Source organism: Electrophorus electricus, chromosome 3, assembly GCF_041902795.1.
Source record: "Electrophorus electricus isolate QZ-2024a chromosome 3, ASM4190279v1, whole genome shotgun sequence".
Lineage (NCBI taxonomy): Eukaryota > Metazoa > Chordata > Actinopteri > Gymnotiformes > Gymnotidae > Electrophorus > Electrophorus electricus.
In genome coordinates this window covers 38716239-38741056 of record NC_137499.1, presented here as the reverse complement: position 1 = coordinate 38741056, position 24818 = coordinate 38716239, and the positions used below count along the sequence as shown (strand labels likewise).

Genomic DNA, 24818 nt, shown 5'->3' with positions numbered 1-24818 from the left:
CGCGCCGAGGGCTGCTCTGTCACGAGGGCTGCTCGGGCACGCCGTTTGTTAGCGCTCATCAGTTTTACTCGAAGACCTCGGCGTTTTTATTGTGATGAATCGTGTTTTAATCCAGTGATCATTCTCCTAGAAGCTTTACTAACAAGAGGGGGTTACTGAAAAATGCACAGATCCGTGCAGATCTCGTGAAAGGCGATGCATTTACCAAGACTTAAATGTAGTGTAGTCCTTGTAGTTTTGTCCGTTAACCATTCTTTACTAACACGTCCGGTTACATTAAGGAGGTGCACTAGCTAAAGAGGTTGTATAAAATCGTTTCGTTCGTTGCTGTTTAGGTCACGTAAGCTTTCACGATCGGACGCGAGTAAACTGCACGAGTCCGGTTTGTACTTGTTTGGTACTCGGTAAACGACTTTAAAATGCGGATGTACACAGTCTTTTGATGCTTGATCTCTCTATGTAGGATATCTACACGAAAGACGGCTTGAATTCATACACACAGAACAGAAGGGACGCAGCTGGAGTATATGGCATAGTTTTACTTTCACATTATTCAGTACAGAGTAAATTTAATCTAACACAGGTATCAGACATGTAGAACACCGATACACTGGGGCTGCATTAGCTAGCGGATACTGCACAGACACACGCGCACCCCCCGCCACACACACACGACATTGATTCTAAACTGAACTACCATGACAAAGTCCCATCACATTAGTTCTGCAGTGAGGGAGGTATAGTAAATTTTCATTTGAACTAATGTGACAAGGTTCCATAATTCCCAGATTTTTCAAACATCCACACCAGACACACGAGCTCGCTCGCCTCACAATTCTGACATTATCCCTGTATTTGTGATTGACAGTTGGTAGCCGCTTTGGTCCTGTGGTTTCTCTCCCCAACCCTGCCGTCTTTTGACTGCATGGGAATGCCTAGGTGTACGTGCCAAACTTCACTCACTAGTGTTCACATGGGTAAGTGCTTCTGCAGGATTTGACTTCAACACAAGAAAATGTGAGTGCATTTAGCTAGACAAGGAACAAATTGGCCTCTAGGTACATCTGCCTGTGGAATATATGTTTGCGTGCACACGCGCATGCATGCATGCATGCCTGCTGGAGAAATGCTGTTATGATACTCCTGGAGTTCCCATGTACAGACAAACGCACTGGCAGACTAGACATCTGCTCTCCTGGTCTCCTTCCCATTTCCCGACCACCCACTTTAAACCTGTTCTAAACCTTGATGCCCTTGCTTTTTTATATATATATATATATATATAACACAAAAACGAGTGGAATGTTCCCCCAGAATAAAATAAAAACCAAAACAAACTGCATATAAACATCAACACAAACATAATGGACAATCATTTTTACATTTCCATATATATATATATATATATATATATATATATATATATATATATATATATATATATATATATATATATATAAATCATAAACCTCACAATAATCAGGTATGGAATGATGACAGGTACTTAAATTTTGAAAAGCTAGAAAGGGATTGAGTAACAGGTAGTGGGATGGGGGCGGGGCTTATAAAAGCCTTTCCTCTCCAGGCCTCTGGAAGTGCACTGGTCAGCACTAGTTATCCGGGGAATGGGGTCAGGAAGGCAAAACGGCCACAAAACAATTCACAAAACACTTTCAGAATCCCCCACCATCAACATGTGCACTGCTGACTCTGGAAAACTAAACTTTGAGGGAGTAAAAAAAAGGGGTGACATGGGCTGTTAGTGATTCAGACTTCTGGTAAAGAAAGAAATGCTATTTAATTTAGTGTATTCTATTTGCAGTGTTATTATTCACAATAAGGAGGAAGGATCTTAACACCCCCCTGGAATGCATGTTCCACCAAGGTGTGCAGTCGGACATGTGAGAAGGTTGTGTTTTGTGTGTGTACCAGAAATGCTTACAGGTTGAAATGATGCGGAACACACAAAGAGAGAAAAAGAAGAGAATCTTTTAAATCTCACTCTGTCACTCCCTCTCTCTTTCACTCCTTCCATGACCTACGACACACACCAGCTGTCAACACAAGCACAGGTCCACTGGTTATCAGGCAGAATGGAGAAAAAGGAAACCAAATCAAATGATCACAGTTCCTTCACACACACACACACACACATACACACACACGACGACAACGACCCCCCCCACCCACCAAAAAAAAAAATACACACACCCACACTTCACTGCTCACACTCAGGTAAACACCAATAAAAACAAGAATGGTAGCGCTGATGATAATATACAATAATAACCATAATTATAAGAATTAGGACAGAAATCTTGCTGCCCCAGTCGGACAGCTGCTTTTCCCTTATGTGTTGAACGCTTCTGGAGACACTGTTCAGTGCTGTGGAAGTTGGAACGCTGGTCTGGTCTTGGTGACTGTTCTAGAAGGTGATGGTCCAGGACGCGGGTTCTAGAATCTCAGTTCTAGAACTGTTCTGACAGCAACTCGCAAAGACGCTTGGCCACAGTATCCTTACTGCTGCGCAGAGTCAACCGATACATCTGAGAATAAGGAGGTGGTAGAGGTTAGAGTCAAAGCCACACACGTGGTGTCCTGCATGTGTATGTAAATCTGTGTATACACATGGTGAATGTGAACACACGCCAGTTATGAGGATTAAAACGGTCTGATGAGCCACACGCAGAGGGGCCGCAAAAACTAAAGACACGTCATAGCTAGAGTTCTGTGTTCCTCTACAGCCGCAAGAAACAGAGAGCAGGACAGAGCATGAGACAAAGAGCTACACGTGCATTACCTGCTCCCCGGCAGCAACAGATACAGACAACAGTGCGATGCTTCAATGCAACACACATAGAGACCAAGGAGTTCGCATTCCTACAACTGGGACGACCGGGTGTGTGCACATGCATGCGTATTTGAGAATGTGCATCATAAAAGTGGTGTGAGCTAAATTTAGGAACATTGAAGCAGACAAATTGGCGAAATTCCATGTTTGAAATTAGCAGAAAAATTCGACTATATTATTAGCAGCCACAACACCTTTTATGGTGGAGTCTGTACAGGGAGTATGCGTGTTTGTTTTTGTGTGTCTGGTAACAAGCATTTAACCAAGCATATGTGTAGAAGTACACCCTTACCTGGGCTTGTGCGTTGGGCTCCAGTCTCAGCAGACAGCCTATTTGTTGAGCCTTGGTTTGGATCACACCAGCACACACAAAGTTTTCTGGGTTCGGATCAACGTTGTCCAGCAGCGCGGTGCCAAGTCCTAGCAACTGCATAGCCACGCATGCACACACAGAAACAGACACAGAAAAGAGAAAGAAATACTTACCAAATCAAACTATGCCAAACAACAATTAAATTATAAATTCCACAATCTTGTTAAAAGCCTAAATTCTGTCTCCACTGCTCGAAGCTACCAAACCTTCCCTTACCAATTTAAATTCACTATGCGGGAAGGAAGGCTCCCTTAACGTTCAGAGTACCGCTGAGGGGCATCGTCCCAGAGGCAACTGTGGAGTGTGTGTGAGGGACCATACCTTGGCTTTGAGCACTTCTGTGTCCATGGGGTGGTTAGCCTTAAAAATCTTTTGTGCTTCTTGCTGGGGCCTATGACAGAATAATAATACATATTTTTTGGCTTGATCGCCAATAATTACATCACACACACACACACACACACACACCCCACCGGGGAAGACTGCATTACACTTAGTTCTGAATACTCTGATCTACACTACTTATGCATGATGTCGCACAGAGAACTTCACATGTTGGCACGTGCTCTCACGCACACACACACTCACTCACTGGCTGAGCTGTTTCCATCGCTGAAAGAAGTCATGAGAGGACATCTCGGTGGGCTGGAAGAACTTGTTGATAGTGACGGGCAACTTAAGTGAAAGGTTCTGCAGTGCTCCACCGTACCTGAAACAACAGGATGTGTGAGCACACCCAAAGCCTGATCTGAGAAATCCCTCACTCCATGGCAGGCTGCATTAAACAACCTTAAGGCAAAAAAGACCTGAGCCCTTCTCCTTCCCAACTAAACAGAGGATTTCAACGTTGATATTTGCCTTTCATGTATAAAGCTGAGTGATGAGCAATAAAGAACACGTGAAGAACACCTGAAGGTTCAGTTAAATTAAAGAACCAGACCTACATAAGACAGGAAGAGAGTGTGCTCAACCTTAGAGGGTATAAGGGATCTATTTTTGGTTATAGACAGAACTATTCAAAACTTACTTACGCAAGAACCATCATTAAAGTTTCATTGTGGAAATAAAACACAAATTTGAATAAAGTATATAATAGGTCTTTGGGGGGGGGGGTTACCTGAACTTGATGTTGAGAAGTGGAGCATCAGAGAAGTCAGAAAGACATTCAATGTTGATGACCTGCTGCACCTGAGCACCCCCCTCTACTAGGGGGTCCACAGGCTTCAGCTGCACATTCAGCTGTAGGGTCAGTCAAGGAGAAAAAACACAGCGTCCACTTGCACCTCCCCCATCACCCACCCCCCTCTCACACACACACACACACACACGGAGCACCTGGTGGAGGTTTGTGGGTACTAGGTTAGTATAAGAGAGTGAGCAACTGTGTGTGTTAAAGTGACCATGTGCATGTGTATGCGCATACACAATGGAGGTAGTGTCGGTGTTAGAGGGAGCAAAGATGAAGCTGTGTGTATGTGTACTGGACAGTGTGCGCGTGCGTGTGTATGTGCGTGCGTCTGCCTCTGAGTGAGTAAGTACAGGAGAATCAGTAAAGGATATGGCTCTGAAGTTCTCCTGGGCAGGTGACTGTGGTACTGAAGCTAACAAACTGCACTGAAGTCTTATTGCCATAGAACAGGTACATCCGACCTGACAGCATATAGTAAACATTATGATTGGTTACACTTTTCTTCTGCGTACTCTTACCAAAATCTCATTTAACAAGGCAATAAAAATTAATAAAACAATATTTCTTAAAGTATTGGGCAACTTACCGAGGTTCTGGCGATATTCAGACTTAATACCTATCTGAAGTAGCTGATTCTCAAACAGAACTCCATTATTCTTACACACAAACCTGCAGGGCAGAGATAGAAACACCACAGACACCGGGAGGAAAGATTTAATTAATTTAATTGGCAAATGACAGTTAGAAGTGCTGAAGACATGGGAAAGGAAGAGGATAGGAAGAGGGAGAGAGAGAGAGAGAGAGAGATTGAGCAAGTTGGGGGCTTTAAATGAAACAGTAATACATTAAAAACATAAAAAGGAAGGGGTGGGGTAGTTTGGGGGGGTGGGGTGGGGGGTTGCTCTTACTTGTTAAGCAGCTCATCTGACTCAGGCAGAGGAGGAGCAGGATCTTCAGAGACCACAGAGGGAGGAGCAGAGCTGAGAGCGGAAGAACAGCTAGAAGGAAGACCCCCGTAGAGATGAAGACAGAAAGATGGGTGAAGAGTTTGGAGGGAAGCATGCAGGGTAACCAAACAGAATCGTGGGAAAGAAGGGAGTTAAAAAAAAAAAAAAAAAAAAAGTACATAAAATAATAATCAAAACAAACAGTAGCCAGAGCAATGATGCATGAGACAGCAGAGGGAGAAGAAAAAGAAGAAAAAAACAAAAACAAAAACACACACACACCAGAAAGCAGAGGGGTTAGTTATTGCATTTAAAAGTTCCAGCCCAGACCTCATAGCAAACATGCATTAAAGGCCTAACACCATACCACACCAAACAGCACAGCTTTCATCATCCAGGTCAGCACAAATATGACAGCAACACACACAGTTCTGCCTAAAGTATCTATTGCAACATTAATACTTTATGTGCAACTTCTATTTTGTATGATATATGACTTTTTTTCTTCGTTCTTTCATATTGACACAGTAGCCAACCACTGGCCTCTTACTCCGAGTCACCAGGACCCTCAGCCAATAAGGAGTCAGAGCTCTCAGTGGGAGGTTCCAGATCTCTGCCATCGTCCAATGACAATTGAGGACAAAAGATGCACAGGCATTCACCCAAATGCGCACGCACACACACACACACACACACACACATGGAAACAAGAGGGAGAGAGAAAGAGAGAAAGCAAGAAAAAGAGAGAAAGCAAGAACAAGACAGTCACATACACAGCAAGATAAAAGACAGGCTAAGATTACACCAACACAAAGAGGAAAACAAAAAGAATGCGCGATAGAAAAGTGAAACGACAGAAGAGCAGAAAGCCTGACAGGACAGTTGTAGCCCGAGAGAGCTGCTCCAAAATTAGCTTTTAAAGAACAATTCACACCTTAATTAGTCCAAGTAATAGAAAGTCTGCAATAAAGTTCATTAGAAACCTCTTCATTTACCTTAGGAAGCCATCATCGTTGACACCAGCAGTGGAAGCCGCAGGCCCCGCCTCTGAGAAGACATCAACCAATAGGCTGCCTGCACTGACCGGCGCAGCACTGACCGGCGCAGCTGAGCGAAGGCCAAGGAGATCAGCTGATGGAGAGGGAGTGGACTGAGAGAGAGAGGAGGGAAAGAAGAAAGATGTCAACTGTCCATTTATTCTAGAAATATTACAGTTCTTCTACAAACTCTTAGAAAAGAACTTTTGTTCGACACCACAAACAACAGACAGATGCATGGCTGTGGGGGTGGGGGAGGGAGAGGTGGTCAATGAGGAAGCATTTTCTTGGGAAGGTTCACTTTTTTGCTGATTCACTTCCCACTGAAGTGCAAGCATGGCAGTTCAGTTATGAGGCAGTGTGGGCCTCTGGCCAGTATGTTTCTAGAGAGCATATGTATGTGTGTGTGTGAGAGTGAGAGCGAGAGAATGTTTTCAAATTAAGTGACATGGAAAGGAACTGCTCCTTGCATGCTCTCCACAGGTGTCCCACAAGTATCACTGCTTGGCCCTCATCTCTCTGTATACTCCCTATCTTGTAGAAGTTATACCCATGACACTCAGTTCATTTTCTCCTTCACTCTCAGATACCAGCATTTCAACTCTGATCTCCACAGGCTTCTAAGAAAAATCTCATCATGTATGGCTGCACATCATCTGAACCTGATCCCCAGCCAGACAGAGCTGTTACACATTTCTGGTGATTCCTCCCCGGCCATCTCCTTCTGAGAACCCACTTATCATAGTGTCTGAAAACGCAATAAATTTGTGTGGCCCTGGACAACCAGCTATCATTCTCTGCCAATGTTTCCAACAAGAACCAGACATGCAGGTTTCCTTATATAGGCACGTTTACCCCAACATCAGTAGAATTCTGCCATTTTATTTCCAGAGTAGCCTCATAGTTGATTTGGGTCATCTGAAGACTGGTCTGCTGCAGCTCACTCTTGGCAGTCCTCCCTGCACATGCCACTAAACCCCTGCAGAATGCAGCTGCATGAGTCATATTCAACCTTCCCAAGTTCTCTCTCTCTCTCACACACACACACACACACACACACACACACACACACACACACACACACACACACACACACACACACACACACACACACACACACAGCTGTGTCCGTCCACTGGCTTCCTGCAGTCGACCGCAATATATTTAAAACCTTCACACTTGCTTACCAAGCCAAAAATGGACCAGCTCCCTCCTACATCCAAGCACTCATCTCCCCACACTGCATCTCGCAACCTTTGTACCACTACGACAGTACGAGTTCAACCACTGCCCCTTTAGAGACAGGGAAGACATGCCTCAAGAATTGTGTCTGCATTAGGAGCCAGACAGTGGAATAAACTATAAAAACTTCCAGTAGTAGATTACAGACCTTTTCAAGCAGCATTTTAAATGAACAACAGTAACTTCTAGGCACTTGAATAATCAACATTCCTTCACTTACTTATCTTATTTAACTAAAGCGCTATTGCAAGCCATTCTGGACAAGAATGTGTGCTACATGCTGTACGTGTGTGCTGGCGTGTGACAGAGAGAGAAAAGAGAAGTGTTTTTTTTTTGTTTTTTTTGTTTTTTAAAAGTGTCTCTCTGAAAGGAAGAAATCCTTATGTTGGCACACTAGGCCTGAGTCTAAAGACACCATTACGATAGAATACTGTAGATACAACACAAAGTACATACAAAACAAAAACGTAGAAAGTGCATAGAATGCGCGTGTGTGTGTGTAACATCTCACGGCATTGGATGCGGCTATGGCAGCGTTGTCCCCTGGCCGTTCTGCTCCGTTGACCTCTCCTCCCTCTCTCTTTCCCTCCTCCAGCTCTCCAGCCGACACAGCACCAGGGCCCTTCTTCTTTTTCAGCTTGGCCAGGATGGATGACTCCCTCTCTGGGAATGGAGGCATCTCTTCCAGCACAGTGGCCTGCAGACACCCGGTTACACAACTTTAGACAAGAACAGGGGCAAAAAACTTCCATGTCTACAACTAGCAATGAGCTAGTTCTATGTGTCTGTGTATGGATCATGAACCAGTGTGCATCTGTGTGTAAAGTACATGAACAAGTGTGTGTGTGAGATTCATGAGCAACATTTTACATTTATGGCATCCAAAGCAACTTACAAATATGACTGAATACAACTTGATCAATTGTGGGGTAAGCGTCTTGCTCAGAGGCCAAACAGTGGCAACTTGGCAGTTGTGAGCCTTTAATTGGGAACCTTCTGATTACTAGTCAAGTACCTTAACCACCGAGCTACCACTGCTCTGTTCATGAGCGCATGCATGCGCGTGCGCACACACACACAGACAGACAGACAGACAGACAGACAGACAGACAGACAGACAGACAGACAGACAGACAGACAGACAGACAGACAGACAGACAGACAGACAGACAGACAGACAGACAGACAGACAGACAGACAGACAGACAGACAGACAGACAGACAGACAGACAGACAGACAGACAGACACGTCCCCTCTCACCAGGACATCGGTGCTGGCGATGGAAGAGAGTTTGAGGTACTCTACGGCACGCTGCTGCAGCTCCACGTCGCTGTTCCTGATCTGGCTGTCACATCGCAGGACTTCCTGGATGGTGCTCTTGGTCTCCGGGAACAGGTTAATGAACTTAATGTAGGCAGAGAGGAGCAGGGCACGTGTGGGCACCGAACACAGGTGGAACTTAGAGTGCAGAAGATTAAACTGAACCAGAGGACTGGAGGGAGGACGGGAGAGGGAAAGAATATGGATGGATAGACACGCAGAAAGGGAGACAGGGAAGAAGGAGATGCAGGGACAGAAAACAAACAAAAACAACAAAACAACCAGCATCAAGGCACTGTTGCACTCACAGAGACACATGCTGAAAGCTTGGTGTCTGAAAGCCGTGGCAGGTGGAAGGAGAACTCACCTGGAGCGAGGATCACCAGCGATGAGGTTACCAAACTCCCCTAGGATGTATCCTCCAACCTTCACCATGTTCTCATGACAAGCTGGAGCTTGCAGCGCCTGAGGTTAAGGGTCAGAGGTCAATCATGCAATCAATCAGCAGTTGGAGCCAAGAGAGAACTGGCGGATAAGAAAAGTAAACGGCAGTGGCCAAGTTGGATGGCAGCACACACCTCGAAGACGGTCTTGGCTGCGTAGCCTTGCACGTCATCGCGGTTGATGACAATCTGGATAACACGGTACCACACTTCCTCGCTGACATAGTCACCGGCGATGCGGATCAGGTTGAGGATGGTGTCCACGTACCAGGAGTAGTCCACGGCGTACTTCTCTGCCAGGATGGCCACCTTCAGCACCATCTCCTCCCGGATGGAGTAGTCAGCTGTCTCCAAGTAGCTCAGCATCTCGGCAACGATCTGCTTGGCATTGCTGCGGTCGCACATGGCGTAGAGCAGGTCGGCCGCACGCTGGCGGACACTGACGTCCCTCTCAGTCTGAGAGACACGGACGGTGGGGGAAAAAGAGGGGAGAGGTGACAAAAAGGGGGATAAAGAGAGAAAGAAACACACACACACACAGCGCTATTTTTTTCCCCCTTTTTCTGCACAGTTATCACTTTTAAATGTTAATTATTCTTTAAATATCAGTTAATTAAAATTCAGAGAAAGCGATAGAAAATAAGTGAGCCAAAAGCAGTAGGTTTTGATTTATATCCACCCACAGCAACAACTAATTAAATACTATTAACAAATTTAGAAATCAACAATCCAATTTGACTCCTCAGTGAATTAACAGTTTTGAAGTATTCTCTTGAAAGTGTCTGGCATTAAAAGGAAACTGTAAACAGAAGTCGTCAATTTGCTTTTATATGCATTATGTAAGCCCTCACAAGAACAGATTTACAACTTAGTAAAGGTGGGAATGATATTTGCAAGACAAGTTCAAAATCAAACATCACATTGAAACATTATAAACCTCAGTGTACTGAAAGGCTCTTAAATCTGTATGTGTGTGAGAAATGTCCCACAGAGAGTCCACATGTGACATTTGTGCGTGTCCTCACTTTGAGGGCATTAATGACCGTCTCGATGTGTGTCTTCACTGCCTCGTGGGAGAACTCAGAGCTGGCAAGGGTGCACATGCTCTCCAGAGCCAGATAGCGCAGGTTGGTCTCCCTGTGCTGCAAGAACTGGCCCAGCTGGTTACATGCTCGCACAAGCAAGTTGGGCTCACTGGACAAACACACACACACACCACACAAACCACACTCTTTTTCACATCAGCTAACAACAAAAAAAAGACTTTGGAAGAAATAAGTAGCATCAAAGCTCAGTGAACTAAAGCAGGTGTGTACCTGTCATAATGAATGATGAGGGCAATGGCTTCAAACAGGATGGCATTCTTGGCGTTGGAGTGCTGGACCTTCTTGGACTTGGGAGGCTCCTGGGCTTTGTTAAGGATGGTCTCAAGGCATTCCACCAGTCGGCCCTTGACGGCACCATCCTCAGGCGGCGGGTAGCACTGCAACAGGCGAAGCAGCTTGCAGGAGAGCCATGGTGCAGGAACAAAGTAGTATGTGTAGTCCTGGAGGTCAGTGGAGGCTGAGGACACGATCTGAATGAAAGAAAGTAAGAGGTAAGCGGAAATCCAGACAAGTAAGAAAGAAGGCCACACAAGTAAGAAGGCAAGAGTAATTCTGATTATAATGTGTGTAGCCAAAAGCATGTTGGAGTGTTTCATTTAGACAAGCATAACAATGAAAAATTCTTTGATCCTGGGATCAAGTCAGCAGATCTTACAAGTGTGATTGCTGCCTCACCACAAACACGTGGCCAATAATTGTCCTTTCCATTATCCCAGTCAAGGTGAAAAGCCAGAAATCCAATCAGGTGGTCCAAGACAGACATTTTTAGATCCAAGCAGCTCAGCAACATTTTGCATTTACAAACCTTTGAGTGTTGAGCTTGCAAGAAAAAAAGCTGTTGTTCTATTGCGGACCATAAATCATGTAGACAGTGGAAAGTTGTGTGATGGTGAGGATAATCCAGACTTGATTATCTTAGTTCTGAAAAATTAATTCCATTGCCAGATATGTACACAAAATACTATGCCTGTGTTTAAAGCACAATGCAAGCACAAAACAGGAAGACAGTGTTCAATGGGTATATCTGAAGGGCATTAAGATCCCAATTATTGACTCTGTTATTGATCTACTCATTGGAACAAATGCAAATAAAGTCAAGGAAACATGGGTGTAGATCAATAGGCAAACTGATGGGCCCTATGTAATAATAATGTAAAAAAAAAAAAAAAAAAAAAAAAAAAAATTAGGGTGGGCTATCAGTGATCCTCTTAGAGTTGGAAAGGGGTTGTGTTGCAACTATGAAGTGTATTTCTGTTGCCAGGTTGGAAAATCTGATGATAAAGTACTATAATAAAGGCTTCACTGAGAATTAATGCTCAGAATCAACTTCCATGCAAGAAGGTAAAAAAAAAAACAACAACAAAAAAAACCCCCACACCACCACTTCAGCTGCACTGAAAGATGGACATTGTCTTGACTTACCTTTCAGAAAAGAGCCATGCAAAAAAAATAATAAAAAAAATTAAAAATAAGTTACTGTTCTGCAAATAAGCAGAGGTTTGTTTAAGCCTTGAAAGGAAATCTAGAAAAAGTGAGAGGTTTCATAATGACTATGGACTTGTTCTTAATAAATATGCCCGAGCAAAGATATGCAGAAAAAGTGCCTTCTCACCAGCCATGTCTACCTGAGGCAAAGGTCTGGTTTGTTCCTCACCATGAAGTTCATCATCCAGTTAGGCAAGATGAGTCATTTTTGACTGTGAATCTATATATAAGGGAAGATCATTGAATACTCTTGCAAGGTCCAGAGCTCACAAGATCTCTTGTAGAAGTCCTCACTAGGTTCAGATTGGAACTAGATAATATTTATGGCTGACATCCAGACTATCAAGTCAATATCTCAGAGTTTCTGCATTGGTCTAAAGGTGATGTTTCAGTGGATATTGCAGTGGAATACAGAATTCACTGTACATTTGGTGCAATGTCAAAGTGCAAATTTTGCAAGTTTTTCCAAGAAAACTGCCAACGATATTAGTCTGCTTTACCAGCAGATGTCGACACAATCCAGAACCATTTCTATGTGTGTTGAAGATGACAGAACTAGAAGAGGAATTCTATCAATAATAAAGCCACTGTATGATCCTCTAGGACTGCCTGTACCTTTCACACTCTCAGCAAAGATATTCTACATACGTTTGCCAAGTAGGACCAGGATCTTCCTCCATCTCTGTCTTTGGGGTGGGTTTGGGCTGGCATACATTAAGAAAACTGTTAACTTTAAATGGTGGATTGTAGCCTCAAGCCTGATGATTTCGGAAGGCCTATCAAATTACAGCTACATTATTTCTCGGTTTCTGGAAAATGGCAGTGGTAGAGCACATGTTGCGTTACTTTTTGGAAAGTGAAGAGTTTCTCCATTAAAAAAAAAAAAAAAAAAAAAAAGGATTCCTCCTATGGATCTTGCAATTGCTGTTCCTGCTATAAGCATAATGTTGCAACAAGAATTGGATGTTCATCTGGAAATGGATATTTCTAAAATAATGGATCTAAAATATGCAAGTAACGAGAACAAGTGTTCCCATACTTTTTTGGCAAAAAGAATTGCTAAAATTTCAGAAAAAACCTGAAGTTAAGAAAAGCAATTTTGGCATGTTAATAGCAAAATAAATTCAGCCAGCATTGAAAGTTGATGATCTTTTGACAAGTTGTAGATGGACGATGGGCCCAGAAAGACGAATGGCACAGGTTTGAGTAAAGTACAAAGGCAATCTCTGATGACCATCCAGAGGTCAAAAAGACCACCTCTGTAAATAGTTTATTTATTTATTGCATCAAATTACATTTCGCTGTTTACTAGTTACTTTTCAACTTGAGAAAATGAAAATTCTGTTGCACAGATAGTTAGATTTAAAGAAGCGCTATAGTTTTTCTGTTGCACGGATGGTTAGATTTAAAGAAGCGCTATAGTTTTTGTGACTAAAAAGAAAAGAAATTCAGGCTGCCAACAAAATCAGATTTTGTATTAGATGATGGACTTTTGCAAGTGGGCGGATGCCTTAAGCCAGCTTTGCCTGAGGAAGCCAAATCTCCAGCCATTTTCCTCAAAGGATTTGCATGCATCAACATTTCTGATGCATCATAGTCGTCATAGACTGAACTCCCATGTGGAGCCATCTAACAAAACAATACTGAATAACAAGTGCAAATGCAGTTGCTTAGAAAATTCTCTGACATTTACATATAAAACAGTCTAAGAGGAAAGGACACTGAACAAAACACAGCAGATCTGCCAAAAGAAAGAATCCTTCTGGATAGGCCCCCATTCATTATGCGGGTATAGATTATTTTGGCTCCTCTGAAGTGAAGTGAGGGAGAGGTCTATAGACTGCAAACCATCTTTTATGAGGCTGAAGCGAGATTTAATAGCAGGCCAATCACAGCTGCTTGGCCTTTTATACCAAGGTGGATTTGTTATAGAAAGGAAATCGAGCCTCAACTCCTGGACTCTTTGATCAGGCCCCGATATATGAGGAACTGTAGAGAGTCACAATACACCACAAATCTGTTTTGGAAAAGATGACTCAGCTAATATTTGCAATAGAGATAGAAATGGCCCCAGTAAAAAAAAAAAAAAAAACAACAAAAAAAAAAAACCCAAACATGCTAGAAAAATGCTGGAAAAAACTGTTACAAAAGGTCTGCATGTTGGAAGCAACAAACTAAGAGCACTAAGAGTTAAATAAGGACTACATTTGCATAAAGAGTACATAAGGACTTTCATAAGAGAAATCACTTGATGTAAACTGCACTCACATTCTCAGGTTTCAAATACATGTAATGATTTAATTTCTACATGAGGAAGCAACAATGATCACATGTATATACATTAAGCATGTGGTCTACAGTCTTTCAGTGGTGTTGAAGACTAGAGCGTAGAAGCAATCGCCACCATCGAATTAATCAGAGTGCCAATGTAGAGACAGAGAGAAAGAAACAAACACAAAGAGAGAGAGAGAGACACACAGAGAGAGAGAGAGAGAGAGAGAGAGAGAGAGAGACACAGACACAGACACACAAAGACATACCCTGCTGAGACGGGAGACGGCAAGGGACACGCAGGTCTTGAACTCGTCTGGGTTCTTCTGGCTGAGACAGGTGATGAGGGAGATGGCGGCAGTGACGACACCCTAAAATGTGTAGTAGGCAATGGTAGAATGATAAAGTAGACCAAATAAATGTTCCAGATAAAACTGAACGGTAACAGGACATAATCAGCAAAGCAACAGCTAGCCACCGTCCTGCTAGAAAGGGCATTTGGTTCTATTGACAATGGGAAGGAGGTGGGTTGGCTAAATACTGCATGGGCTTGATGCACCCTGCAATAAAACATCATCTACGGCCACACCCACCATGTGCTGATCATTGAGCAGATGCACCACTCTGGAGGTCCACTCGCCCATGAGCACCAGGTCCGGAGAGGTCTTATAGAGCCGCAGCAGACACAATGCTGCTGACTGCTTCACACTGTCCATGGTGTCCCTGTAAAACACACAGGCCACACATTCAGGCAGCCAGCAGCCAGCACACCTTTGCTACAGCTCAAAAGGCTCATTCAGGTGAGACAGGAATGACATGGAGGGTTTTGTCTATTCTGTCTGTGGCTGGATAGGGATCTGCTCCTAAATGCAGCTTTAACCTCCTTCTCTGTCTGCCACCCTCAACCACTAACTCACTCCCTTCATGTTCATCATCAGTTTCTTTGTTTTTCTGTTTTCCTATAGCAAATCCTCTTGCCCTTTGTTCATGGTCACTTCCTATGGGCATGCAACGAATACCAGCATTTGCACAGCTCAGCACATTTACCTGACTGTCTGCAAAGCTGATACAGATCCAAGGTTTCTTTAAAACTGGAGATTTTAAAATAAACTCAAGCACTTCTCGCAACAGTCATCTAAACAGAACATGCTCAAATCATCTCTCTTTGGGCTTTCGGAAAGAAATACAACAGTCAAGCATGTGGAATGATGCTTCCTTTAGTGGGGAGTTTATCTAGACAGCTGACATAATAGCAACACCTATATATGTACAGTGCTCTCTACTTGTTCTTATGTTAATGTAATACAAACATAAGAACACCCCTTTTTCCTGGTTCACCCCACTCTGTAGGATCTTCCACACTCCCTTTCCCTACTCCCCCCATAGTCCCACTTCCCCTTTACTGTTTTGGTACATTCCTGGGCTCTCACCCCGCCACAAGGATGCGTGGAATCTCCCCAGCAAAGGCCTCTGCCATCTCCCTGCTGCCCACGTTGGCAATGCAGTGCAGGGCCAGACACATGAAAGTGGGGTTCCTGCTCGACAGGTCATTCTTTATGGCATTGTTGATCAGCCTGATTAGCTCACTGTTGCTATTCACCAGCACAGAGATGAACAGATAACCCTGCGAAAGAAAGAAAGAGAAAAAGTGTAAAAGAGATAAAAACACTCAAAATACGTAACTCAAAACTGCATGAATTCTGCTTCTTTTTGCTCCAAAGGTCTGGATTCCTGGATAACTACATTTTTCAATACTCGAATACTCTCAGGAGCATTCAAGATCACCAAGCGCCAAAATGAGGCAAAGCACATGCATGTGTTACGGCAGAATGACACACTGAAGACTTCAGCGCACTTCTGTATCTGAGGTCAGCGACCTTCTGGCCAAACTACCTGTTTAGTCCTGTTGAGAAATAGCAGCTTGTCAACTTGGACAGGCCTCAAATGCATGGGAAGAGCATTCAAAACAATACTTAACAGGTGTGGGAACACACTCTTTCCCTTTGAACACGGGATGTGAAGACCACCCAGTGAGGCCAGGTAGCTCTCTGCTAACAAAAGCTAATTGGTATTTAGGGTGCTAAAGCCTCTTTACCTACAGACTTGTTACAAAAAGCTTTGTTGAATGAGAGATACCACACACACCATTTGTCAAATATTGACATAGAGCACACAAAGAAATTCCGAGAGACACAGACAAAACAACCAGAGATAAGCATCACCCACACACTGGCGCTCTCAGAATTCACTTTTAAAAGCAATGCTTTGCTGATTATTTCTAAAAGAAGACAATTCGTTGCAAGTGGTATGAGCACTCATCAATTCAGTGATTTAAACAAATAAATCATTATATTCCAAGAGGAGAGTTTCTGATCACTACAACTTGTATAAACTAGGCTTCACATCATGACAATGCTACAATGGCACATCTTGGTATAAAACATCTCCTCAGCTCAGCACAGACACTTGCCCTGAAAAAAATTCTCAGACACCACATGCACTAAATGTGGGTCATCTACAAAATGACAGTTAAGGATGGAGCAGTCTTAGCAAACGTTTTAGGTGGCCTGAATGTTCCTGCATTCTAGATGTCCAAGCAGAGAAAGGCAGCAAAATCTCATAGGAGGGAACAAAAGATGTAAAATCAATGGAGAGAGACACTCATTGAATAGATGAAATCAACTGTCTTGACTAGATTTGCAATGATTCATCTCAGGTTTCTTAAAAAAACAAAAACAAACGAACATGCTTGAACATGGTGTTTTACATAAAAAAAAGGTAGACAAGGTCTCTTCATAAGACATTTCATTTCTCATTAAGCAACACTAATAAAAGCAAACATATAGACTAAATAAAACAAAATTACAGTATAATTAAACACTCGATTGCTATTTGGTTCAAATACTCAACTTTATTGTGAGGCTAGTAAAATAAAGAATGCAAGAACAAAAACATCTCCTGACCACAGAATCAATGTTGGCTGACTTCTCACGAGAACGATAAAACTACATGATCAAATAAAACTTTAATACAAACAGATTTAATTTTATTTCAAAGATCATTTTGACTTTAATGCCCAAGCATATCCAACACCAATGTCTCTTGTGTCTTCTACTATTGGACGTCTTGACAATTGGATTAAGTTAAGCTTACTAGGAAATCTTGCTTGAATAAATACTCTGTGGAGTTCTGGATGCTTTCACATCAGGATTTGTTGTAATCTTTAGGTAAATAAAAGAATGTAAGATTTCTCACACAAAAATTAGAAATGTTAAAAGCATCCTTTGATAGAATGAAGAGAGCCAGATAAAAGGAGAGCAGGTGAGTGTAAAGCTTAGGGAAGCTGAGGAGCAAACAGTTCAAGTCAATCGAGTCCTGCCTCTGCAGCTATCTAACACCCAACACCACACTTTACCATACTGAGTTCTGCTTATATGCAAGACTCAAGGTCAGTTTTGCGCCAATAAACATGAACAGGACGAGAATGAAAATGATTCAGATTTGGAAAATGTAACCTTCGTTGCTATTGTTGCTATCAATGGTGCTAAAACAATGACTTCACAGGAAGTGCTACTGCAGACAAGATGGCATCGTCACATTCTTCAGCCCTCTATAACTACAACAGATTTGACAGACACTGTTATTTATTAGTATGGCTACATAAAGATTTCCTTGAGTCATCTCTAGAGGACATTTATGGCTTTGTACAAAGCACAAGATGGCAAAAAAAAAACCAACAACAACATGATGCAACAGCCAAATCCTGCAATTTACAGTTCTAAAAATCTCATTTAGCGTGTCCGTGTACTGCACTCTGTAGTTGTGGAAGACTTTGTGCTCTCCCTGTGAGCGTGCAAGTTAGGAGGCAGCAGAGGGCCTGTACTCAGGTCACTAGTGGTTGTGGTGAGCCTACATAGCATGGAGGGACACTGAGGCAGGCTGTGTGGGAGCATCACAACATGACCGTGCTGTCTCTCTGTAGTTTAGCACAAATAAGGTTTAAACACAGATTCAGAGAGAACGGGGGGGGGGGGGGGGGGGGTATTCAAGTATTGAAAACCTGTAGCACACAGCAGTAAAAATGAATAGATAAGGAAAGCAGCTTTGACACCAATACATATGCTTGTACATACAGACATAGGCGCATGCATGCATGCCCACGCCTACCCGCACACCAGGAATGCCCCACTTACAATCTGTTTCTCGGTGTACTTGTTGGAGCTGAGAAGGTTGACTGCCTCCATGTGGCCAAAGTCGATGTCGTGGCCCAGGAGGAAGATGAACAACAGCTTGCACACATACTTCTTCTTACTGTAGCCATCCAGGGCCTTGTCCCCCTTGAACTTGGAGCGGATATTGGCCAGCTCTTTGTTGATGCGCTTAATCTCCGCCTCCTTGCTCTTGCCTGTGAAGAGGATTACGGCCAAGTGATGACACTCTGCATAAAAGCATCACAGCCAGCAGCTCACTGTTAGAAACACAACAGGAACAAAAAATATTTAAATAAGGGAAAAATCCTAAATATTTAATCTTACTTTTGGGAAAAAATGTCAGTGAATAAGCATCCCCAATATTACAACAACAATGATTTGGAGAAAACATAGATGGAAAACAATAAGATGCAGTGTGTAAACCCTGCAAAAATAAATGCTTTAGAATATTCAGAGACTCCTTACAGTCTAATAAAATGCAAAAACACAGCTTTGTCCACATTTCCCTCCCTGAAGATTAGGGGGTTTCAGAGTCAACAGCATCCATACATGTGACTTCCAGGAGTTCTACACCTAAACAAGCCATAAAATTAACAGGAACGTTGTGATGTACTGAGACATACTGCTTGCACGTGGAAACACTTGGCCAATGAAGTCTGATTCTGAAAAATGCTGCTGGTAGAAATTATTATATGATGAACAGCCTGTTGAGTTTATCTTAATTACCAGCTCTTTGGCTTAAAACAGTATTAGTTACCTGCCAGTACATGTTCCCCCACTTAGTGAAGTAAACTATTCATCAGTGCACCTTCAGTAGAGACAATAGCTGTATATGAAAGTGCAATTATATTTGAACAGGGATATCTTAATTATTACCCACCAACCGACCCTGGGGAAACCCTTATTGTCATTTAGGTAGAGATTATCATAACCATCTGCCCTACGGTTTCACTACAAAAGAAGGCAAGAAAACCTTGGACCTCAGAAATAGGGAGATTTTGCAAAGCCAAGGACTTGCAACGGGGAAAGAAAAAAATTCAAAGAACTCAACTCCGGCACACAGTCAAGCTGTCTATAAAAGAAAAATTTTGTTAAAAATGCAAAGAGCTGATGCATTTTTATGTGAAATGCTAGCAGCTCCCCGACAACCAATCAGCCAATGACAATGTGACCACAGAATACCAGGAGGGGCTTATTTGTGATATGCAATACTTCCTCAAAGGCTCTCAAATAGCAAAGTTGTCAATGGGTGTTGCCATGTCTATGTAATCAAAGATACAGCCCTCACCTAAATAGTCAAAACAGAATGCAAGATCGCGTATTATCTTAAACAGGAGAATTTTGCCCTAAGAGAACAGCTGCAGAAAGGAAACAAAATTGGGCTCTCTCCAAAGAATTGGGAGGGGCAACAAAGACAAGCAGCACAAGCATTTTAGGGGTTTGGATGTGAAACGGGACAAAGTCCAGGAACTGGTAAACCAGCAGTGTCTGCAATGCACTGGCAGGAGTATACCTTACATGAAGCCAGTGTGCTTTCCAGAAAATAAATTAATTAATTAAAAGTGTGATACAGTGCTGTGTTTATGAGAACACTGGAATGGGTGACGTTAGCTGTAAATTTCAATAGCCGTCACCAGTCTGAGTGATAACATCATAGCCGGGTAGACATATCAAACTAGACAGCAAGCTCCAGAAGGTTGGAGGCTAATGGAAAAGAAACCAGTTAAAGAGCATGTTTTTTTTAAATAATTTCTAGCCTACATATGACAGAAAGAAGACAGATTGGGAATAAAGGATTGGCTTGGCAACACCAAATTTCTTTTTAATGCTTTTTTCCCTTTTTAATTACAAATGAGCTATGGCTGCATGATATAGACAAATAATATCTTTTGATTGTATTGTGACTGAAGTAGGTCTTGCAATATATAAACACAAAGAAGTCAGAAGAACCTTTGATGTGACATGGTTTCAGACCAATGTAACTTGCATATGCTAGAGCATACAAATACTGTGATTCATAAAAAGCTAAAGAACACTTATCTGATGTGTCTGCATTTGGCTAGCATGCTCACAGCCCACAACAACTGAAAAGATATGCTACAGGTGTCATCTGCATACTGCAGCATACAGTGATACAAGTATGGTAGTGCCCAAAATTGAGATATATATACAGATATCTCAAATCCTCACAATCATCAGCCTTAGATAAAACACTACCGTCTTTATTCAACAATAAATGTTTAAATAAAAATGAAAGTCACATAAGCTCAAATACAAAACCCAATCTATTGTCTAAATGATTGACTGATTCTCAGATCAGCTTAAGTGTTTGGGAGTGATAGACCCCAATGCTGGAGTTATTATTCCAAGGCCCAGCTCTCAGTGGGTAAAGAGGAAGCATATGACAGATGCACTAATCAAGCATCGCCAGAAAAGGACTGGGCATGTGGCGTTTGCACACAGTAAATGGCTGGCGTGCATCACGGGCACCAGCTTTGCTGAGATCATATTCTCTGCTGTACTCATTGGAGCTCCTCACACTGGCACCCCCTACATGGCCTACCTCCCCAACACCAGAAAGAGCCAAGATTGGACTACTTGCTCAGTTCAAACGCACCCGAGCTGTTTTTAGGTTTTGGCTTGAGAAAACTAAAAACCACGCACTAGTATCAGGTATTCTTTCCATCAAGTAGGCTAAAGAGTTATCTGAGGATTTACAGCATGTCATATAACAATGTCAAGGTCTTAGTCATGAAAACATTTAGGCTATTTTTAAAATAACAGCACTTCACTCTTATACTCTTAATATAAACAGGTTTGTGTAAGGAGATGGAGAGTACACTGTAAGCCATGCACTCTAAAATAACCATCAGTGCCCGACTACGCTTTGTTCTGAGGTTGTGCGGTGAAACACACAAAGCCACATGGCACCCTCTGTCTATTCTGTTCTGTTTCATGACACCACACCTTTCTCCCAGGTAGATAAGTGCATTTAGTGGACACCAGAGGCAGAGTAAATGGGAGGAAAGTGTAAGGAAGAAAGCAAAGTTCAACTAACAAGCAACACAAAACGTGCACATCATGACATGCACTGCACCAAATCCGCGTAGTTGGCCAGCCCTCAGTTCATAAAATCTTGTTGCTAAATTGCCTTGAGGTCATCAACCTCTCTTATAAGGTGTATATACCCTTACACGTTTATCAACTAACCAAACATGGTTTTTGGCCAAAGTCAACGAACATCAAAAAGTACAAAATACCTAAAAAGTTTAATCTAATGTTTAATGGACAAAAACACGTTATCTACAAGGTGATCGCTACAGATGAGGTTCATCATTAAAGTATCATATTAGCTGTGATAGCTGCACCGAAACAGCCCAACAATTTTACAACACACAGAAATACACCTTTTTAACGCTCAACGTATGGAAACGGCTTGATAAGCGTATTATCTTACAAACAGATGAGCTGGCCCCTTTTGGTGACGACTGATATCAACTTCCAATTATCCACGTGTTGACGTGACGGTATCTTACGGATTCATTGAAGCTTCTCAACTAGAACAGGGTTTTTCTTAGCGGCCTAGCCGGTTCTGGAGCAATGTATGAACACTTTGTGCTTACGCTACACCATCATCAGGCCCCCCCACCAAGTGCAACCGATGAAATGCAACGGGAACACAACGGTGCAATTCCTACGCCCGCGTAAATGACCTCTCTAGCAATGTAACCCTCCTTCCGTTTTAAAGAACTGGCTTTAAGCAAAGCTAGCGGGATACACTGCTTCTTTTGCAACAGATTCACAAAAGACCAACTAAGCAACACATACAGCAGCTAGCTAATATTAACAAAGATTTACAACTAGGTAGCTAGGATACATAGTCTGTGTAGCAAACTGGGTAACTAAAGCTAGCTAAATAACAAATCGCAGATAAAAGCGGCTGAAACAACTGATCTCAATAACATAAAGGGCACTTACAGTTTCTTATGTCCGAAATGAACACAGCTAATCCTCGCATCCCATCTCCTTTCGACACAGCCGGCATTCTTGCAGGGGTCTCTCTTTAACCCGGCCTCACACGAAACAAATTACTTTCAGATGGTTGAGATGTAGCTAAAATACGTTTCGCTGTACTGCTGCCTAGCAAACGCCACGCTAGCGTATAAAACAGCTAGCTAGCTAACGTTAACTTAAACGGAATTTGGCGTTTGACGTTGTTTTTTTAACTCACGCTATCTTGCTAAATTGGCTAACCAACTTGCTTGTATGTGATGCACCTAGATACAATGTAGAGAGGATTACCTACCTAAGAAGACTTTGATAGTGGAAAAACTTAGCTAGCTAATGTTGCTAAAGTCAAAAGCCTAGCTGCTTAGGTGAGTAGCTTGCTAGCTCCTAATGACACTGAACTACGACGTCGGTGTTTCCGCTAGGTAATTCATTCAAACCTATTAACAGTGTGCAATGGCCAAACGACGACGAGAGTCAACGGTCTGTATCGTTCCAAATCACTAAGGACAAAATCCTAAGGAAGTGCTGTTACTGAGTGGTTATTAAACAAGCCGACACGACGACAAATAATCAATCTATCTCTCTGTTCACTGCGAGTCAGGCGCGGCAAGCTAGCTAAACAGCTAGCTAGCTAGCTGGCTAGCGATGTAAAATGTTAGAATACATCACCCAAATGACCGTTGTCAGACAGTGATTAATCCTATTCTTGGTGAGCCGATTCGATTAATTTGTCTTTTGAGGGAATGGTAGTTCTAATCGGACCGAGGTCGCCAGTAACGTAGCTGTGCAACTATTCGCTGGGTCGGTGTCCACGGGTACGGCTCGTGACAGAACGAGCAACGGCCACTGGACGTTTTTTCAGCGGCTGGATTCTAGCGCTTCCTCCCATGAAGACCCGCCCTCGTCCAATACTGTACTATTGGCTGCGTGCGATTACGATCCTGTTATGAAATGCATCATTAGTTAGTTCGTGAACCAGTTAAACATTTTAACCAGTTTGATTAACTGGAATGGCTCACTCAAACGACAAAGCTATAATTATGAAATGAATAAAGGCTGCAAATTCAAAATATAGACATATCCCGACAATTTAGTTAACATCTATCTATCTATCTATCTATCTATCTATCTATCTATCTATCTATCTATCTATCTATCTATCTATCTATCTATCTATCTATCTATCTATCTATCTATCTATCTAAGCTGTGAGTGGGATGTTGCTATACCTTCAGGATGACAAAAATGTCATTGGAGCATCAACTGAGTCTAAAATACAAGACTGACATTAGAACAAATATTTCACCAACATTTATGCCCTCTGTAAAACAACTGTGAAGGAATTCATTTACTGCAGATGCAGGGAAAACATCTTTATTATGTGTGCACAATGCAGTACACTGTATATGGAAGACTGTACACTGTATATCCTGCTTTGTTAGAGTATTCCAATCATGCACGGAAACAATTACATTTAAAGACTTCTGTTTACAGTGTTGAACTCATTATGCAACACCTATGTCATGTCAATGAGTGCTGAATGCAGTATCCTCCAATAATGACTATGGACTGGGTTTAGCCATGAATTTTATTTTTGTTTTGTTTGGTTGTACCTAAAAAAAAGAGGCCCTGATAGCCTCTGGGGATTGTAGTTGTCGACTTTCCAGAAACATTAGCATGTTTTGGTTGACTTGTTGACAACAGCATGTTTTGTTGACATTAGCATGTTTTTTGTATATTGTTCTGTTTCTCGGGTTTCATTATTTTTCCATGTTTCACTGTAAATAAAAAGGCTTAATTTAAAAAGTCTTAATTTTTTACATTTACAGCACAGAGATAAATGACAGTGTAAATACACGTGTAAGAATGATCAAATAGCATATACCGTGCATAGAAAAATAATCCTGATAATTAGATATAAACATTTACTTAAAATGTTAACTCTATCTAAATAATAGTTTTTATGATTTGTTTTAACCATTTTAGCAGCTTGGATCAAACGTTAGGAGAGTTAACTAAAAATCTATTCCATTACAGATTTTTGATTCCCTATTAAAATGTATCTGCGACTTAAACAAAGGATTGCTTTCCATTGCTTTTGAGTCACTTTTAACTGCAAGTAATTTTAGGTTCCTCGCAGTGACAGCCAATATGGCCACCTATAAGATCCCACAAGCTCATGTGTTTTCTCTGTGCAGATCACGCACAATTTAGGAGACCTGTAAAAATGGTGCATATAAACGTCATGTCCCAGCAGTGCAGGACTGCTGAGAAGGCCCTTTGTTGCAGAATGGCTATTCCATAGACCAGTAAAAACGTCCCATATACGTT

At 42.2% G+C, this 24818-nt stretch overlaps 1 protein-coding gene across 4 annotated transcripts; it reads right to left on the bottom strand.

Moving 5' to 3' along the window:
* Positions 1 to 519: 519 nt before the first annotated feature.
* ap2a1 (adaptor related protein complex 2 subunit alpha 1) lies at positions 520 to 23341 on the bottom strand. Of its 4 annotated transcripts, none has more exons than XM_081711510.1 (21): positions 22455 to 23341; positions 18459 to 18733; positions 15696 to 15889; positions 14859 to 14988; positions 14535 to 14636; positions 10720 to 10979; positions 10429 to 10597; positions 9539 to 9859; positions 9328 to 9425; positions 8901 to 9132; positions 8151 to 8336; positions 6356 to 6510; positions 5911 to 5973; positions 5322 to 5411; positions 5000 to 5082; positions 4786 to 4874; positions 4342 to 4466; positions 3817 to 3933; positions 3546 to 3615; positions 3144 to 3278; positions 520 to 2546 (listed from the first exon to the last, which is right to left on the bottom strand). In XM_081711510.1, exons 2-21 carry the CDS (start codon positions 18507 to 18509, stop codon positions 2469 to 2471), a joined length of 2748 nt encoding a protein of 915 aa, XP_081567636.1. In that variant the 5' UTR covers positions 18510 to 18733; positions 22455 to 23341; the 3' UTR covers positions 520 to 2468. The 4 variants fall into 4 exon arrangements, with proteins under 4 accessions (XP_081567636.1, XP_081567633.1, XP_081567634.1 ...); XM_081711507.1 differs by having other exon boundaries at positions 18459 to 18670; XM_081711508.1 differs by lacking the exon at positions 5911 to 5973 and having other exon boundaries at positions 18459 to 18670.
* Positions 23342 to 24818: the final 1477 nt, after the last annotated feature.

Coding starts and splice junctions, on each gene's coding strand:
- ap2a1 (XM_081711507.1), bottom strand. CDS start 22,521: ATGCCGGCTGTGTCGAAAGGAGATGGGATGCGAGGATTAGCTGTGTTC. Junction 9,133..9,327: donor GCTGGTGATCCTCGCTCCAG/GTGAGTTCTCCT, acceptor TCCTCCCTCCAG/TCCTCTGGTTCAGTTTAATC. Junction 5,974..6,355: donor AACGATGATGGCTTCCTAAG/GTAAATGAAGAG, acceptor GGACGATGGCAG/AGATCTGGAACCTCCCACTG.